Source organism: Miniopterus schreibersii (assembly GCF_964146895.1).
Source record: "Miniopterus schreibersii genome assembly, chromosome: 13".
Classification (NCBI taxonomy): Eukaryota; Metazoa; Chordata; class Mammalia; order Chiroptera; family Miniopteridae; genus Miniopterus; species Miniopterus schreibersii.
In genome coordinates, this window is record NC_138113.1 from 40,681,281 (window position 1) to 40,700,902 (window position 19,622).

At 36.5% G+C, this 19,622-nt stretch overlaps 1 protein-coding gene across 3 annotated transcripts in view; it reads right to left on the bottom strand.

Moving 5' to 3' along the window:
• EXOC6B (exocyst complex component 6B) overlaps positions 1-19,622 on the bottom strand; it is a 445,000-nt gene that overhangs the window by 190,248 nt on the left and 235,130 nt on the right. For all 3 annotated transcript variants that reach the window (XM_081156370.1, XM_081156369.1, XM_081156371.1), the window contains 2 exons: positions 15,885-15,996; positions 6,273-6,407 (listed from right to left, as the gene is read on the bottom strand). In XM_081156370.1, the coding sequence (XP_081012496.1) occupies positions 6,273-6,407; positions 15,885-15,996 (247 nt within the window). The remainder of the gene's footprint in view (positions 1-6,272; positions 6,408-15,884; positions 15,997-19,622) is intronic.

Here is a 19,622-nt window from a genome sequence, read left to right on the forward strand (position 1 = left end):
TAAGAAGAAGCTAATGAACAAAAGAATCTGACAAACTAAATAGATCCAGAGACATTGACGCATGCAACAGACAATCATATTTCAGAGGAAAGAGGGAAGGGGTGTGGAGGGTAGGAAGAAATTAACCAAAGAAGTTATATGCATATATGCATAAGCCATGGACACAGTGAATAACGAGGTGAAGGCCTGAGGAGGGGGTGGGAGCGAGGTGAAGGGGGTGAATTGGGGGGAAAACAATGGGACACTTGTAATACTTTCAACAATAAAGATAAATTAAAATAAAAAATAAAAATAAAAATAAAAATAAATAAATAAATAATAAAAATAACAGAATTGGTAATATTAAGTAATATCACAGTCTCCATTAATTTTTCTCTTTTCAAAAGCACAGTGTAATATTTTCTATTTTGTGTCTGCAAGACAAACTATTATTGTGCTTCACCAGATAGAAAAACTGGTAGTTTCCTCAGCTACCTGCATCCTTTCCTTTCCTTTCTTATCTCTGTTCAAAATTACACCCATTCTCAGGACTCTATTCCTTTTCATCTCTTTTGGGACTCCAAAGTTCCCCCTTCCACTCTCTTTATATCCCCTAGTCTCTTCACTTTGCTTATTATATGTATCCTAAACTTCTGACTTAATGCTATGTATCCCACAGTTACTACCTACTTCTTCAAAAGATGGAACACACCAATGTTTCCTAAATTCTGTTCTAAGTAACCCCAGTCCTGAAAAATGCTAAAACAATAGCAAAAAAGTTCCTAGATCAAATAAGTTTGAGAAACCCTGTTTAAGAGATTCTTGATGTACACTAGCATATAAAAGACTCTAAAAAATGTTGTGGGACTAATGTCCCAAGAAAAATATTTTTAGGACAAAAAGGTCTACACTGCACCAGAGCAATAACAATGCTAACAATCTATCACCACGGATTGGTCCAGGACAACCCAGGACCTCCATGCTACCACATCCAATACTCATTTTTCAGTCTGATCTTACTTGATCTCTGTTAAATATTCTCTGCCAGAACTAAGTTCTCCTTTGGCTTTCTCCTGGTTTTACTTTTACTTTACTTGCCTCTAATCCTCACTTTTGCTGGGTGATTACATCAACTCCTATGGCTCCCACTGTCTGTGTCCAAACCCACTCTTGGTCAAGACCCATATATCTGATCTCTTCCTGGGCATTATCACCCACAGAAACACTGGACACAGTAAGTCCAGGGCTAGACTGACCATAATCCCCACTCTTCACCTGTTCAGTTCAGTCCAACGCAGAGATCTAAGAAACATATTGGATTCCATTCATTCCTACAGTCAGTCACTGTGTCCTGTAAATTCTAACTCCTAAATTTCTCTCTAATTCCTACCCTCCTCTCCATTTTCACCGTTTTAACGGCTATAATTTTTGCAATGTATTTACATATTCTAATACAGGCATTTATTATGTTTACTATGGACCCTTCTGTGCTTAGATCTTTATATATTTATGATAATCTACAAGCATGATAATCGACTTGTTTGATAATCAACTGTCCTAGAATTCCCGTATTACTAAGTGTTTTCTTTTCATTAATAAACATTATATTTTAGAAATTTAGGCTTAGAGAAAACTGAGCAGAAAGTATAGAACATTCACATATACTGCCCCCCCGCACTTACCCGCCACTGTTTCCCCTATTAAAACATCTTGCATTAGTGTGGTACATTTGTTATAACTGATGAACCAATACTGATCATTTATTAGTAACTGAAGTCCATAGTTTGAATTAGAGATTACTCTATACTGTACAATTCTATGGATACTAAAAAATGCACAATGTTACATATTCACTATAAATATATATAGAATAGCTTCCCTGCTCTAAAAATCCACTTAGCTCTACCTCTTCATCCCTCCCTCACTCATCCCCTGAATCCTGGCAACCACTGATTCTTTTAATAATCAATGATGAGAGAGTCGTCAGTTATCGGCTGCCTCCTGCATGCCTCTGACTGGGCATCGAGCCCGCAACCCCGGCATGTGCCCTGACCAGGAACTGAACCAAGATCTCCTAGATCACAAGTCAATGCTCAACCACTGAGCCACATTGGCCAGGCTGTGGTCTATTTTGAATTAATTTTTGTGAAAAGTGTAAGATCTGTGTCTAGATTCATTTTTTTATTTTTTTCTCTCTAAGAATCTACCATATTATTGTATAGTAATTACACAAATAATATTTGTGATGGAGTAAATTAATAAATACCTTCATTCTATTTTGTACGAGAGTGAAGACATTCTGATGAATAAGGAAAGCAAAGAATGCCAGTGTAATTATGACACATATGGCAACAAAAGGGAACTCAGGAAGGAAATACCTTGAAGACCTTCTGATTCTTTTTGCCCCTTTTGAAGCATAAAGATTTCCATCTGCAAGGGAAAGTTTTCTGGAAACAGTAGCTTAGGAAAATACACAACATGTAGCTGTTATAATTACCATGTTTACACTGAGTTCTGGTTAGTTTGTCTGAAACAATCCTGGTAAAAATAAATTTTCAATGTGTTTTATACAACCAGTGCTTCCAATAAGCACTGCCTACATGACCTTTAGTGGTCTCCAGAACTTCTCCTTTACTTCTCCTTAACTGGCTGCTCAACCTCTATGGCTTCCTGCCTGCCTTTAATTTTCCCTCAGCAATTTTAATGCTAAAGCAACAACAAATTACACAAGCCATCCTCTGGGAGGATATCTGACCATAATCCGAAAAGCCCTTCAAATAAGGAAATTGAGATAGGTTAGGGGAAGAGTAGCAGAACATACTACACAGTCCCCATATGATATCCAAGCATAAATGATCCTCATGCTCTAATTCTCTAATTTCTTATTCTCTGATGAACACTTAACTATAGTCCCTCCCACGTTTTCTTTCCTAGAGAAATGTTGGCTTCCACAGTAAATCAAGTGAAAATATTCTCGATACAATTATTACCCGTGCTCCATAATAATGCTAATATTTAAGAGTAATTATAATTCTGCCCGGCCAGGCATAGCTCAGCGGTTGAGCGTCAACCTAGGATCCAGGCGATCGGGGTTCGATTCCCGGTCAGGGCACATGCCCGGGTTGCGGGCTCGATCAATGGCTCTCTCATCATTGATGTTTCTATCTCTGTCTCTCCCTCTCCTTTCCTCTCTCTGAAATCAATAAAGATATATTTTTTTTAAAAAAGAAAAGAGTAATTATAATTCTTATTAAACTGCCTAAGGTCATTCATCCTAAAGTTCTTAAAGGTCTTATATTTTCATACTCATTCTTGGGGCCTCTTTACTAAGTAAGTCCTTTCCTCACTAACAGAATATCAATATTAACATTATAAAAAATTACTGAAAAGTTTTAAGTAATGACACACACATAATATGATGAATAATAAACTTTTTTTAAAGCAATTTTATAGGTAGCGCGAAACAACCCAAGCTCACACCTTGGATGTATAACCCACCTACCAGCACACCTAAAGAATATTTTGTGGCTGACCACCCCATTTTTTTTCCTTTATTTATTTCAGCTTAATTGAGGTACCTCTGAAAATAAAATTATAAGTTCTTTAAAATGTACACTGTGATGATCTGATATACATATATATTATGAAAGAATTCCTTCACCTAGTTATTTAATACATGCATCACCTCACACAGTTTTGCTTAGTGTGACCAGCTTCTAATTCTATCACCCCTCAGTCCCTGGCAACATCTTTTTTACTCTCTGTGTCTATGCGTTTGACATTTCTTTAAAAAGATTCCATATATAACTGATACCATGCAGTATCTGTCATTCTCTGTCTGGCTTATTTTACTTAGCATAATGCCCTCAAGGTTCCCCTATGTTGTCCCAATGGCAGGTTTTCTTTATTTTTCATGGCTAAATAATATTCCTTTGTATACATACACCACATTTCCTTTATCCACTCATCTGTTGATGGACACTTCGGTTGTTTCCATATCTTGGCTATTGCAAATAATATTGCCATGAACATGGAAGGACAGATATCTCTCCAAGATAATGTTTCCAATTCCTTTGAATATATACCCAGAAGTGAGATTGTGGGATCATACGATAGTTCTATCTTTAATTTCTTGAGGAATATCCATAGTTTTCCATAGTAGCTGTACCAGTTAACATCCCCACCAACAGTGTGCAAGAGTTTTCTTCTCCACATGCTTGAGCGCATTTGTTAACTCTTTCATTTTGATGATAGCCATTCAAACAAGTGTGAGGTCATATCTCTTTGTGGTTTTCATTTGCATTTCCTTGATGGTTAGTGATGTTGAACATCTTTTTCATTAACCTGTTGGCCATTTGTGTGTTCTTTAGAAAAATGTTTACTCAGTTCCTCTGCCCATTTTAATCGGATTGTTTAAATTTTTTTGCTATTGAGTTGTAGGGATTCTTTATATATTTTGTATATGATCCCTTTTTCAGATATATGATTTGTCAATATTCTCTCCCTTTCCATCAGTTGCTTTTTCATATTATTGATGGTTTCCTTTACTGTGCAAAAGCTTTCTGGCTTGATGAAGTCTCACTTGTTTATTTTTGTTTTTGTTGCTTTGCCTTTGCTTTTGGTGTAAAATGCAAAAATTACTGCTAAAGCCAATGCCAAGGAGCTTACCCGCTATATTTTCTTCTCCAAGTTTCATAGTTTCAGTCTTACTTTCAAGTCTCTAATCCATTTTGAGTTGATTTCTGTGTATGGTATAAGATACGGGTCTAGTTCCATCCTTTTGCATGTGGCTGTCCCATTTTGCCAACACCATTTATTGAACAGACTATCCTTTCCACACTATGTAGACTTGGCTCCTTTGATATAAGTTAATTGACCTTATATGTGTGGGTTTATTTCTGGGCTCTCAATTCTGTTCCACTGACTTATGTGTCTATTTTTATGCCAATACTATACTGTTTTAACTATTATAGCTTTGTAATATAACTTGAAATCAGGAAGCATGATACCTCCTGCTATGTTTTTTCTCAAGATTTCTTTGGCAATTCAGATTTTTTCTCATATTTTTTCTTATAACAGAAAAAGAGAAGATCATTCCAACAATTTTTAGCTCTCATAAAACATAATAAGCAACATGAATCAAATTTGATTTCTTCTCTTAAATCTACTCTCAAGGCAAGGTAACAATAAATAGGGGAAAAGGGGGAAAGGATAGGAAAAAGTAGACACCAGTGGACATAAAATCATGATTTCAAATTTACAACTTTATATCTAATAAACATCAACTTCTGGATTTCAAAAGAGTGACATAGACTTGTTTCCAAACTAAAATAACCAAATAATAACAACAAAAACCCAAAGTATTCATGTTGGCCTTTATGTCAGACTTGACCATTTTAGTGTTTAAGATGTAGCACTGTGCCCAGCCAGGCGTGGCTCAGCGGTTGAGCATTGACCTAGGACCCAGGCGATCACAGTTTGATTCCCAGTCAGGGCACATGCCGGGGTTATGAGCTCGATCCCCAGTTGGGAACACGAAGGAGGCAGCAGATCAATGAGGACTCTCTTATCATTGATGTTTCTCTCTCCCCCCCCTCTGAGATCAATAAAGATGTATTTAAACAAACAAACAAACAAACAAACCGATGTTGCACTGTTAATTTTTCTGCTTAATACTTATTTAAAGTTCCCATGGCAAAATAAAGGAGTTTCTCAAGGCTCTTTGAAACTAAGGTATTTACTCTCCAAAAACTCATCTACCATCAAGCCTTCTTTTGTTCTACAAGGGTATCATTTTTCCCATTTGATTAAACCTGGCTCAAAACTAGTGCTGTGGCCTTGTGAAATAACTATAAAATTGCTAATTTTATAGCAATAACAAGGGGCAAAAATACACCACTTAAAAGTAAGGTAAAAAAAAATTGGGCATAGGATACAGAAGAGAGAGACCAGCTAATTTAAAAGTTTCAATTGATGTTGATTTCAACTATAACCACTTTTATGTAGATAATACGTAAGAACTCTTGACTGTGATGGGGGCCAACTAAGGAAACAGCCACTTTCATGCGGAAAAAATAAGGACTATTTAGTGGACACAGTTGTCAACTTTTTTTAGTATAAACATCCCAAAATGAGCATTGGTATTTGTTTTTCTAAGGAATTCATTAGCACCTATTCTCAAGAGCATGCTATGAATCATACTGCTATGCGACCTGGGAAACGAAGCCATGTCAGGTAGACCAGCCCAGACTAGGCACGCCAAGCGCAGCTCTGTAGCACTGTGGGGCTCTCACCTTAAAAGTTGTGGTGCCGTAGAGCTTGCTGGTATGGACTGTCTCTGGAAGCACGTTAGTGATATTGGTGATGAATTCTTCCAAGTACTTACAGGACTTCTCCAAGTGTGTTGTATTGATGATAATCTGGACAAGCTGGAAAATAACAAGCACATGTAAGAGTCATCTGACCTTGACCCCAGGATGAACGGCTCAGTACCAATCTGCTGGTATAAGACAGACAAACGACACGACGGCAGAGGCCACCTGTATTCTACGAGGGGCACTTTAAAGCATGGGCACCACTTCATCTCTGAAGCCTTCTCTGACTACCCAGAGCATCTTGTATTTCCCCTACTATATATAGGAGTTCTTGTCACTCTACTTCAACACGTTTTCTTCTGTTTAAAAAAGACTAGACTAAGAATAATACTGTTTAGCATAATGCCTAGCCTTAAATAACTGCCAAATAATTTAAATAAATAAACCCCCACTGAAACAACAAAAATAACTGAAATGGCAAGAAAAAGTTTCCAAATTAGGCGTGATGAACAGAGAGATGCTGGACAAGACTGTAGTACATTAACTACGTTAGTCTGTGGTAGATAAAACATGGGCGCTGAAGTCAGAGAAACCAGGGCACAAACAATTTATAAATTACTGATCTTGAGAGCATTTCCTAACTTCTCTAAGCCTGATTCTTTACCCGTAAAACATTAGTAACTTCTAACTCACAGAGTTACTGCAAAAACCAAATATTCTTTAGTTAATACTATTTCCCTTTACTTACAGAAAAGATCCTTAAAGAAGTTAGTACTGGTAAGATAAATGCCACCTGCTAATTACTTTGAAGGGAGACTGAGGAAGAATAACTATTATTATCTACGTAGAATTAAAGTTTGTAAAGCACTTCGCAATTCATTTTCTTACACTGTCTCCCTGGCAAGCTGCAGAAGTAAATTAAGTGAGTAGCTATTACTTCATTTTACTATAACAAAAACAAAATTAAAATGATTTCTCTAGGTCACATAACTAGATGGAACTAGGACTCCAGTCCAGTCATGAACTCCTCTACATGACTTCTGCCAGTGCCTCTGAGCAGAGCACAGGGGGCAGCCCCGGCCCTGGCGCTGTGTTCAGTACAGTGGGCTGAAGCAGACTCTGGGTCTTCCATCATCTAGAACCCTCCATGCTTTAATTCTACTCTATGTAAAAAATTAAATAAAAAGGAGTACTACCTCCTTATTTCAACTATGAAAACTATTCATATTCCCCAGATATACAAAAGAAATACAAAAAGGAAAGAGAACGAAAACTTTTTTTGGTCTCTCTCTTCTACATCTTTAACTTTTCATTTTCATGACTGTTCTCTGGCGGTGGGAATGTGGAAGGTCGGGGGAGTACAGGCGTACAGGGCAATGGATGAACTTCGGTGCTTCTTTCAGTGTAGTGAGACAGTGAGCTGGGGGAGAGTGGGTAGACGACACAAAGGGGAGATTGGAACTAAAGATGAAGACAGGTATTACACATTTTTACAGTCAAATGATATTTCTGTGAAATAGTAAACAAAAAGATGAATGGACTATCATCAGAAAGTACATTCTTACCTCCTCAACAGCATACAACACACAGTTCTTTCTCAAAAAAATAGATGTCAACTCATAATGACAATGCTTTAGTAATAGACTGGACTAAGGGAAAAGATACCTTCTACTCCCCTAAAGATCAGCTGGAAGAGCTGAGAAAAACAGCTACTTTTTAACATGGTGACAAAGAGCAAAGACCCAGAGATGCAGTTCCAGCAAAGATGAAAAGTTAGGGCAACATTAGGACTAGATCTCTGTCATATTCCCCATAACTCATCAGAGCGTATGCATCACGAGACCCTTTCCACTCACTCTACAGTTTGAATTTGGAGACTTTGAGTTTTGGACACTGACACTATCACCTATAAAATTACCCAAAACACCCGCCTCTTAGCCTGAGAGTGCTCTTAAAAAATAAGCAATGTGTCACCCTCTTTCTTTCCACATGTTTCTCCCTCAGAGGAAGACTAAAATCATTTTTAAAATCTTTAATTGTCTAAATTAAATTAACTCTTCTTCCTGAGTGGGAAGGTGGCTATTGGCAAGGCTGTCTTGATGCAGAAGTCAGAAAAGTAAGAGAGTTAATTTGGAGAACTAAAGAATTTCTATTTTAAAATCAGCATTACCTATCAGGAACACATTCTATCTATCAAAAAAATCCTAATAATAAGGAGAGATCGTGTCATGTTATCGAAATAAAAAGCAGTGGCAGTCAAAGAGAAAATTGTCCTGTTTTGCAGGATATTGGCAGTTTAAAAAAAAAGGGGGAGGCGGCTTCACTGGGTACAGTAGTAATTTCCCATGACTTTTTAAAGATCTGTCAACACAAAAGATCACCATGAATTACATCAATTGGCTGTCAGTCACTTCTGAAATGTTTCATTGCTGAGCATAGAATAGACTATTAAAACACTCTAGGATTACAGTAGATACCATGTCATTTTCAAAGGGAATATTGTCTGTTAATGAGGTCTAAGTGTCTCTTCTCCTGAATGACAGCTAACCAAAATCCTTACAAGGGCATTTACAAATGTGAAGCCAGATGCTTTGGGGGTAATTTTGAATGTAAGGATGAAACGAAGCAATTTCAGATATCAACTTCCATCAGAGTTAGAGCGCCTTTGATATTTTTAACCCCTACTTCCCACTCTATTACAAAAATATATCACTGAAGCAATCTAAACTGTCCTTAACATTGTTCCAAGGACATGGAACTAACAACAGATTAGATAGATATTGGTTAGGTCTTATATAAAGTTCTATGAGAAGTGTTCAAAAAACAAAGAAACACTATATAGCAAACAATCACCTCTCACAGCTAAATGACCAAAGTTGCTTTGGTTAAAAATCATTAAGCAGAACATCTTTCTGTCTCTCCCAGTATCACAGAGAATCTGATCAGAAAGAGCACAGAGTAGACTGTGGGAGTCACTTCTCCAACCCTGATGAAACACCCCAGCAGAGCCTGAACCATGATGACCGATAGATGTTCACATGTTTGACAAACTTCAGAAAAGAAAATGCCTTCATCATCTTCAATAATTCAAAACTAAGCCCTAAATTCCAAGAACAAATTTCTAGCCTCAACTATAAACTACTTCTGGGGTATTTACATCCACTTATATTATAATTGATATTATTTTATTTCCCAAAGCAGAGAATTGAATTTAGTGCACTGAATCTCTCCAAAAGGACTAACCCAAAGCTAGTAAATGAGAGTCATACTCCTTCCCACACCACCAGTGCTTCTCAACTGTTATATTTGCCAGAAGATAAAGAACGAAACAGCGGCCTTGATTCTCACTCTCGAAAACATGATCCCTAAGACTTCAAGGAATTTTTATCTCCATTGCACCCCTGCAAGGGTACAAAAAGGAATGTTAACTGCTGATTTTATACCATCTCCAAGGAAAATATCTAAAATACTTGGAACTATTGGTTTAAAATTCAAAGGTCTAGTACAAAGCTTATATTTGACAAAATTTAAGTACAAAATGTTCGAACATAACATTAGATATATCATTGCTGTTTAACGGAGTGGAGACAAATGGTGTGTGGGAGATAAATAACAGAGGCTAGAGCCATGTGATCATCAACCTAAATTATATTAAAAGCAAAGGGTGAATGAATGCAAAGCACTGGTCATTTATTCAGGTCTCCTGGGACACTATTATAATCATAAAAATATAAATATTCAATATTCACCAATAGAAACTGAATTTCTCTAATTTTACTCTAAGAACCTACCTACCTACTTTCTTTTTTTTCTTTCTTTCTCCTCTCTTTCATCAGTTAAGAACTCCTATGTGCTAAGGAATTGGGATACCGCTGTACAAAATTATACACAAACAGACAAAGTCCCTGACCTCATAGGCATTACAGTAAACAAATACACATACAAACATGTAGTATAATGTCAGGCAGCAATAAGCACTGAGAATAGAAGTGAGAATAAGGGCTTATATGGTAATGGCAGGTCTGAGCTCTTTTGAGGTAGGGTGGTTAAGGAAATGATATTTGAATAGAGACTTAAAATGAAGGTAAAATATGTCTATGATCTGTAATAAATAAGTTATTTTAAATCCAATTTATATCTTAAACCTTTCTATCAACATATTATTCACAAATAAGTAGGGCGTCCTTTGATTCATCTTAAAACTTTCTTCCAAACTTAACTAATTCTCTGGTATTCTGCGATTAATAAACTAGTGGTTTATTTCCTTTCTCTCTATATTGGTGGTTTTAAATTAGTGTAGCAAAAGAGCAAAAGTCCAGAAAAAATATTACTTTCAAACTCACTTCAAATCTTATTTTTAAAAGAAAATATATGTCAAAACTCACCTCAAATCTTATTTCCAAATTACTTACTGGCTGCCTAGCCTTAGGCAAAGTTATTATCTTTCCTCATCTTAAAATTGAGGTCATAACATCAATGTGATACCAAAGCAATAATAAATACATTATAATTAAATATAAATACCAATATAAATAATAAAGTATTGAGTATAATATATACCAAATTCCTGAAGGCTATTATTGATATGGGCTTATTCATTGCATCTCCAGCTAAACAGGCCCTAAGAAAATGTACAGCCATGCTGGCCAGTCTCACTTTCATTGAGATCCGCTAGCCAAAGTGGGCACTTATTGCTGCAAAATGATCACATAATCAAGAACAAGTCAATTTTTTCTATAGGCCCAAATATTTCTTTTCTCTCCTTCAACCCCAACATTTGCTCTCAAGCTCTACTTTCAGCTGAAGATCTTTCTTTCACTGAGAAAACTGAGCATTTGGAGCCTACCACCAAAATATATACCCAACCACCACCATCTGCGTCCACATACTCGGATGCTCATCTGTTACAAGCGGTGAACTTCACACCCCCTAAAGCCAATCCCTTTCATTGTGCACTAGATTCTAAGCTCTCTTTCCTACCCACATTACTCCAGAGACTTGCCCCTTTCTCCTACATCAACTTTTGCTTTCTATTGCACATTCTCACCAGAAATAACACGCTATTACTTCTAATTTTAAAAAAAAGAAAAACACAAAAACTTTTGCTTAACCCACTTCCCCTACTGGCTACCATCTCATTTCCTTGCTTACCTTTGTAACAAAATTCCCCAAAAGAATTGTTTTTTATTTGCTATCTCCAATTCCTCTCTTTTACTCTTTAATATTATTAATTGAAATAAATGCTTCATTTTAGGCTAGTTTTAGGTTTACAAAATAGTTTCAAAGAGTTCCCAAATACTCCACACCCAGTTCCCCCATTGTTAACATCTTACATTACTACGGTACATTTGCCACAACTAAGGAACCAACATTGGTGCTTTACTATTAACTGAACAGCACACTTTATTCCAATTTCATTTGATTTTCCTGAATGTTTTTACCTTTTTCAGGATTCCATCTAAGATTCCACATTACATTTAGTTGAAATGTCTCCTTAGCTCCTCTGGTCTGTGACAGTTTCTCAGACTTTCCTTGTTTTTGATGACCCTGACAGTTTTGAGTCGGGTATTTTGTAGAATGCCCTTCAATTTGGGTTTGTTTAACGTTTTTCTCATGGTTAGACTGAGGCCATGGGTTTTAGAAGGAGGACCACAGAGATGAACTGCCTTCTCATCACATCGTATCAAAGTTACACGCTAGCAACACAACTTATCACTGATGACGGTAACCTTGATTACCTGAGTGAGGTAGTCTGTCATGTTTCTTTACTGCAAAGTAACTTGTTCCTTCATTCCATAGTCTACTGTAGGAAGCAAGTGACTAAACACAGCCTTCACACAAGGGATGGGAAGCTAAGCTCCACCTCCTTGAGGGGGTAAAATCTACATAAATTATTTGAAATTCTTCTTCTATATAGGACCCATTCTCTTCTAAACCTTCTCTGGCAGGAGTTTCCTACCATCATTCTATTAAAAATGCTTTTATCTAGGTCACCAACTTATTCTAAGTTGGTAAGTCCAATGGTAACTCTTAGTTGTCATCTCACCTGATGTACCAGTAGTATTTGTCATAGCTGACCCCTCTCTCCTTTCTTTATATACTTTCTTCACGCAGCATCCAGGACACCATACTCTCCTGTTCCTGTTTCACGTGTGCTTGTTGTTTCCAAGTGGTACCTTCCCAGTCTCCTTCACGGGCTCCTCTTTTCTCCTGAGTTCTTACTAGTGGAGTGCCCAAGGGTTCAGTCCTTCACCCTCGTCTCCATCTTTACATACTCCCTCAACAATACTATCTAGTCACATGGTAAATGTTATTTTTATGCTCCCAATTTTTGTCTCCAGGCCAAACCTTCTTCTCAAACTCCAAACTCATATATATAACTGCTTACTCAATATCTCATACTATATGTCAATAAATACTACAAATTTAATATGCCCAAAACCAAATTCCCAAGATTACCCCCACCCCAAATTTAGCTCTACGTGAAGTTTTGTCATCATAGTTCATGGTATATGTAGGCTTCTGGTTGTTCAAATCAAAACATCTTGAGAGTTATCTTCAACTCCTCCCTTCTCACTTCCTTTGCTCAATCATCAGGAAAGCATGATGACTCTAGGCTCCAAATCTGATCACTTGTCACCACCTCCATGGCTACAACCAAGCTTCCATCAAATCTTGCTCGATTGTTGTCAAAGCTTTCTAACTGGTCTCTCTGTTTATACCCTAGAATTTATTCTCAATACCACAGTCAATGCTGTCCTTTTGAAATATGTCAGATCATGTCACTAATCAAAATTCTACCATTTCACTCAAAATAAAAGCCAAACCCTTTACAATGGCCTACCATGAACTCCTGCTACCTTTCTAATCTAATCTCCTGCTTTGCTTCCCTTGCTTACTCCACTCCAGCTACCCTTCCCTATTATTCCCTGAACTTGCCAATAACTTAACTACCTTCAGACCATTGCTCCAGTTCTAGCCTCTGCCAAGAATGCTCTTTCAAGGTATTGCTCTTTTTAATAAAACCACCCTTGAATCTCCACCATACCCCTGATTTCCTTAATCCAGATTCTTTCTCTTCCTCCATAGCACTCACCATCTTTTATCATACTGGATGAGTTATTTATTTATTTTATTATTTATTATCTGTTTTATGCCATCAGAATGTAAGCAAGGATCTCTTTTGTTGTTCTTCTTGGTTTTGTTCACTTATTTATCCTTAGGGCTTAGATCGGTGTGTATCTGATTATAATATAATAATAAATATTATATTGTTAATACACAAATTATTTATCTTAACAGGGCAACTTGTGCTAATCTGACTTCACTTAATTGAAAAACTACATCTCTATAGCAGACCGGACAATCATTACTTGCCCAGACCTCTTTCTTAATAACAGGCAATATGCATTATTTACTATGTACCAGGCAGTGTTCTAAGTACTTTACATGTTAATTTAATTCTGACAACAGTCCTATAAAATACATGCTATTATTGTCCCCATTTTTTATATACAACTAAGTAATTTGCCCAAGAACATGTATGTCCAGGTTAGAGCTAGAATTGAAACCCAGACAGTCTGCTTTAAAACATACACTCTTAAACACTGCTAAACTGCCCTTCCTCCCACAGACCTGGAAGAAGCAGCCCTAAGAAACAGTTGTACCTGCTGACTGAACTAGGGATAGTCACGTAAGGTCTGAGACAGCAAGACATTCAAGTTACAATGGGTGCCAGAACTGAGAGGTAATGTTGAGTTGGCTCCACATGGGGAAGCAAAGAACCCATGAAAAAAGCACGAACTACAGTGTATAGACAGGAAAAGATAAAAGGATAGAGCACATGGACAAAAAAAAGAAGAGATACAATACCATGTAGCCTCAAAAAGATAGGCAGACACTGCCTTATGGGAACTTTTAAGTCCTAAAGGAACTGTCTGACAATCTGAAATAGAATTCTGTTTTGAGTTTTCTGTACTTATAAATACTTCTATTGTTTCAACGGGAATCCTTCCACTGTCACAAAACCATCTCCAATAAGGACAATTTCTATGTTACTATGGACCTCTTGTAAAAATCTCTATCATGTTATGATGAAATAATTAAGTCAATATGAAAGGCAGTACATAGAGTAAAATTCAACAAGTTTGGGGGAAAACAACCTGGACTTAAGTCTCATTTCTATCATTTTGCTGGCTGTATGACCTTGGGCAATCTCCTTGAACTTTAATTATATGTCTTCTATAAAAGTAGGAATAATAACACATGCCCACACTGCTTCAAATGCTATTGTGCTATATGAGATGGTATTTGTGAATGGAATCATGCCACAATGTTGCCTGTTATAATGATGATTCCAGATGTGAACTCACTTTAGTCAGCTATAAAGGAGAATATAACATCTCCTCTTTCCAAAGGTGGATAATATAATTATTCAAAGATTTAGTGGTTGGTGAGGAAAAAAATCACTGGGTGAATGTCCACACAAGTACATACCACCATCACCACCAAGATACCTGTGGGTACTCCTTCATTCACATGCAAAGACATTGATCATGAAAGCGTATCTGCCTAAAGAAATGCAGTGACTTATGAATAACATTTAGCATTCACTTAAATAGTGCCAAGAATTTTTACATACTTCGATAAGCTCACACTGCTTCTTCCTATCATTACATGATCTGTACAGTGCCCTTGAAAAGGACAATGGAATCAAGAAAACCAAAGAAGTAAGAATTTAGGTCTTTCTCTTAAGTTGTCACAGTAAATCAATTGCACAGCCACAACTAAACTCAAGAGTCTTCTGAAACCAAAGTTATTTCTCTCATACCATGTTCCTGCTATGCTACTAGCTTCAAATGACTTTTTAAGAGACTGCTAAATCAAATGGCATAAGAAGAATTATATCAAGGGCTATAATGTAGAGATAGTTCACAAAATAAGTAACCAACGTCTTGTCCTGCTTGGGATTCAGAAAAGGAGAACAGCACAACCTAACCAAGGCAGGCCTTTCTACTATTCACTCCAACATTCCTTTTCTGCAGCCTGCCTGATTATAAGGTTAGCCTGTTATCAGACACACAAAAGCAATACTTAATTCTTTCTATAACCAACAATAAAAAGAAATCTCTGCAAAGTAAAAAACTGTCCTAAATAATGTCATATGTGACATTCAATTGTAAAAAAAAGTTTGTTATAAGTAGAATTCAGTCACTGCCAATATCCCACATTATAATATTTTGTATCTTAACACAGGGGGAAAAAATAATCATTTCAAAACAGAAGTAAATGTTTACCTGGCTTCCAGCTATTTTTACCTGTGGGTCAATAACATTAACTATTTATTGACTCTCACTATAATCTTTGCCAGTATATATGTAAAAATGTGACTTTCAAAAACTGATAATGGATTTCTCCAAGGCGACCAAAGAAAAACACAAGACAGTTATTTTGCACTTCCACCATTAGAGGTCCATCTGGAAGAATACGATGAACTGTAGAGAAAGTTATGATAAATTCAAAAACAAACCCCAGGGCTTAGGATATCTGTTGCCATATTGCCTTGGCTGCCTCCATTAAGAGCAGCTTTACCTCAGTAAGTCCAATATTCTTCCTTTTAATGACATTCTGCAGAGAGTTGCTCAGAGTCCTGGTTAGCAACAGGTTTGTAGATTTTCTAATCATGTCATCAACTTCAGTTGAGCTGAAAAAGGAATGCCAAGAGTCAGTCATACAATGTAGCAGAATTATTCTGCAAACAAACAAGGTGGTACTTTAATAATAATAATAATAAATAATGGCAACAGCAAATAACAGTTATTGTGTGCCAGAAATTATTCTAAGTACGTTAATGAATTAAAATTCATTTAACCTTCACAATAAACATATGAAGTAGTTTTATTATTATCTCTACAGATGAGAAAATGGAGGCACAGAGAAATTAAGTAACTTGCTCAAGGTCACACAGTGAGTATAGAGCAAAAAAAAAGGGATGTTCACAGGCGGTCTAGCTCTAAAGGCCTCACAGCATTTAAACACTGCTGGCTGCACTCTCTGAGTAAAGAGTTCACCCACATGATTCCTCAGTCTAAAACCATTATTTCTCCCATACTTGCAAGTTCCTTCACAGATTAATATTTGTAATTTTGCCATCTGGTCTCTCTGTAGACTTCTTTCACAATTAGCTGATAAAGGGTCCTGTAAAATGGATCTCTGCTCCTATATTATCAGCTTCCATATAATCTCTATTTTGCTCTGGTTCAAAAATAAGTATTTCAAGCTAGTAGTTTAATTCTGCATACATGTTTTAAAATCCCACTTACTATCCCCACAGTAATCAATGAAGACATTTTCTATTCAGTAAAAAAATACCAAAGCTATTTTTATATGCAAAATTTAAAAGGAAGAAGTCTTGCAAAGAACAGACTAAATTCGAGACCTATATATCCTTCAGGAGTCTCTGAAAACATTACCCAGGATGGATTTCTATAAGAGATACTCTTTTGAGACCTATAGTTCTTCAATAATAAGGTTACTGTTGTAATGATACTTGTTTATAGATATCAAGAACTAACTATAAATAAAGATGTGTGAAGAGTTCTTTGTCAATAATTTGTGGACAATGGTCACAAATTTTATGTCATTGATTTTTCTTTCTACAGAAGAAAATCAGAGGCTTAGTACAGTTGAATTAAAAGTCTTAAAATTCTAAATCATAATAGGCAAGCTACATTGTCATGCTAAATGGAAAAGAGAAAAATATTAGAAATAAATAAGACTATAAAATGCAAGGCCATAATCAGGTAGGAAAAGAAATACACAAAAATACTTTCACAGCCTGGCTGGCATGGCTCAGCAGTTGAGCATCAACCTACGATCCAGGAGGTCACAGTTCAATTCCCGGTCAGGGCACATGCCTGGGTTGTGGGCTCGATCCCCAGCAGGGGGCGTGCAGGAGGCAGTGATCAATGACTCTCATCATTGATGTATCTCTCTCTCTCTCCCTCTCCCTTCCTCTCTCTGAAATCAATAAAAATATTAATTTTTTTACAGGGTTCATGTAAGGATATATTTAATTAACCAATACTTTCTGGCCCACTGCCACCCTTTCCAAAATTATTACTGAATTGAAATACTTCATTCCATAAATATAAGGTGCTAGGCACTGTGTTAGTAGAATATTCAGCTCACAATGGTGAACAAAATGGTCATGGGGTTCAGCCTCCATATATTAAAGTCATAATTACATCATATCAATTATAATAGGAGCCATGAGTAATTAAATACAGGTTGCTATAATAATGATTAACACAGGTGCCCAAAATAATCTGGTGACCATGATATTAATCAATGTCATGGCATTATGTGCTTATTACATATCTCTATTATGCTTTAAGAAGAACTAGCCGAAGTTCCACTTTTAGATGGTGTAGAAGATCAAGAAAGACTATCACTACCTTCATAACAAGAAAGCTAGGTCCAAGCTAAAAGCTATATTTTCCTTAAATGTCAACGAAGTGTAATGTGCAAATGAACTAAACTGCACACTGGAACAAGCCCTTGAAAGGTGAGCAAAGAGCACGAGCCACTTTCACCTCTCAGGCCAATACCTAATCTGGGCACAGACAGAGGAGGGAGTAAAAGAGTCATAGGCTGAGAGACGGTGGTGGGATGGAGAGAAATCAGCCAAACCTTTAACAGTGTGGGCTAATATTACAGATTGGAATCTTGGAAGAGCCCCCAAACAAAAATAAACATACTGACCCAACAATTCTTTCCTATAAAAATTCTGTTACATAAGAAATGGTGGAGGCAGTGCTAGAAATCAGAGAGAAATCTTGCAAATTTTGCAAGGGATTTAGGTTCCAGGGTTATACAGAAATTCAATCCAAAGGAGAGCAAAAACTAACTAAAGCTGAAACCCAGCCCAGCTCAAATCCTGTTAAGATTACAGATAAGGCCCTGAATAGAAGCTTTGGAATTTCAGAGTTGGTCTTAAGAAGAAAAAGACTTCTGCAATGCCATTTAAAGGCAGAATTAATTGAAACTAATAACTGAGACTCACATTCAGTTCACTCAAGTAATGATGAGACCTGAATGATTTATCAAGCAGCTAGGAGTCACAGAAGAAGGAAAAAAGGAGAAAGGGGACATACTTAAGGACACAGCAAAATCATCTCCAAACCTGATAAAAGATTTCAACCTACAGACCCAAGAAGGTCAGCGCACCCCGAACAGAATTCATGAAAATAAAACACCACATAGGAACATCAGAGTCAAACTGTAAATTGCAAAGATAGAGAGAAAATCTTAAAGGCAACCAGAGAAAAAAGACAATACATTCAGAGAAACAACAACAGGAGTGATGACTTGTTTCTCTTCAGCAACAATAGAAGCAGACAGGGAATGACATCTCTAAAGTATAGGGAAAGGAGGACTGTCAACCTAGACTTCTATATCTTCAAAAATATGTTTTTTGAAAACAAAGGTGAAGAAAAATGTTTAGACAAACAAAAGCTAAGAAAATATAATACCAGCACTAAAAGAAATGCTAAAATAAATTCTTCACACTGAGGGAAAATAATACCAAAGGTAACCTAAACCTGTAGGAAAGAATGAGACGGCCTGGAAATGGCAAATATGTGGGTAAGTATAAAGAACTACATTTTCCTTTCATTTTAAAATACTGTTAAATGTTCAAAGCACACAAAATAACATATTTTAGGGTTTAAAAACAGGTGTGTAAGTGAAGTATATGCCAACAATAGCAATAAAGGGAAAAGATAAATTATATTATAATGTTATAAGATTCTTAAGTTATATATGAAGTGACATATTATTCAAGGTAAATTGCAGTAAGTTAAGGATGCACACTATAATCCCCAGAGAAATCACACAAATAAACAAATAAATAAAACAAAATGTTATACTCAAGTAAGCCAATAGGGAAAATAATTCATAATACCAAAAACACTTAACCAAGAAGAAGGACAGAAATTAGGAAAAGGGGGTAAAAAATTAATGGGACAAATAGAAAACAACAGTAAGACAGCAGGCTTAAATCTAAGCGTATCACTAAATATACTAGTTAAATGACATAAACACACCAATTAGGTAGACTAGATAAAAAAAACAATATCTAACTATCGGTGATTGAAAATGACAAGTTTTAACATAAAGAAACATGCCCAGATCTTATTTTCAAGATACGACTCAGCACTAAAAGGAACTGGGCTCCTTGGAGAAATTAGTGAGATCATGGATAAGAGGGGAAACGCCCAAGCCGGATGGGAATCATCACCGAGGCACAGGGGCCAGCGTGGAGCGGCT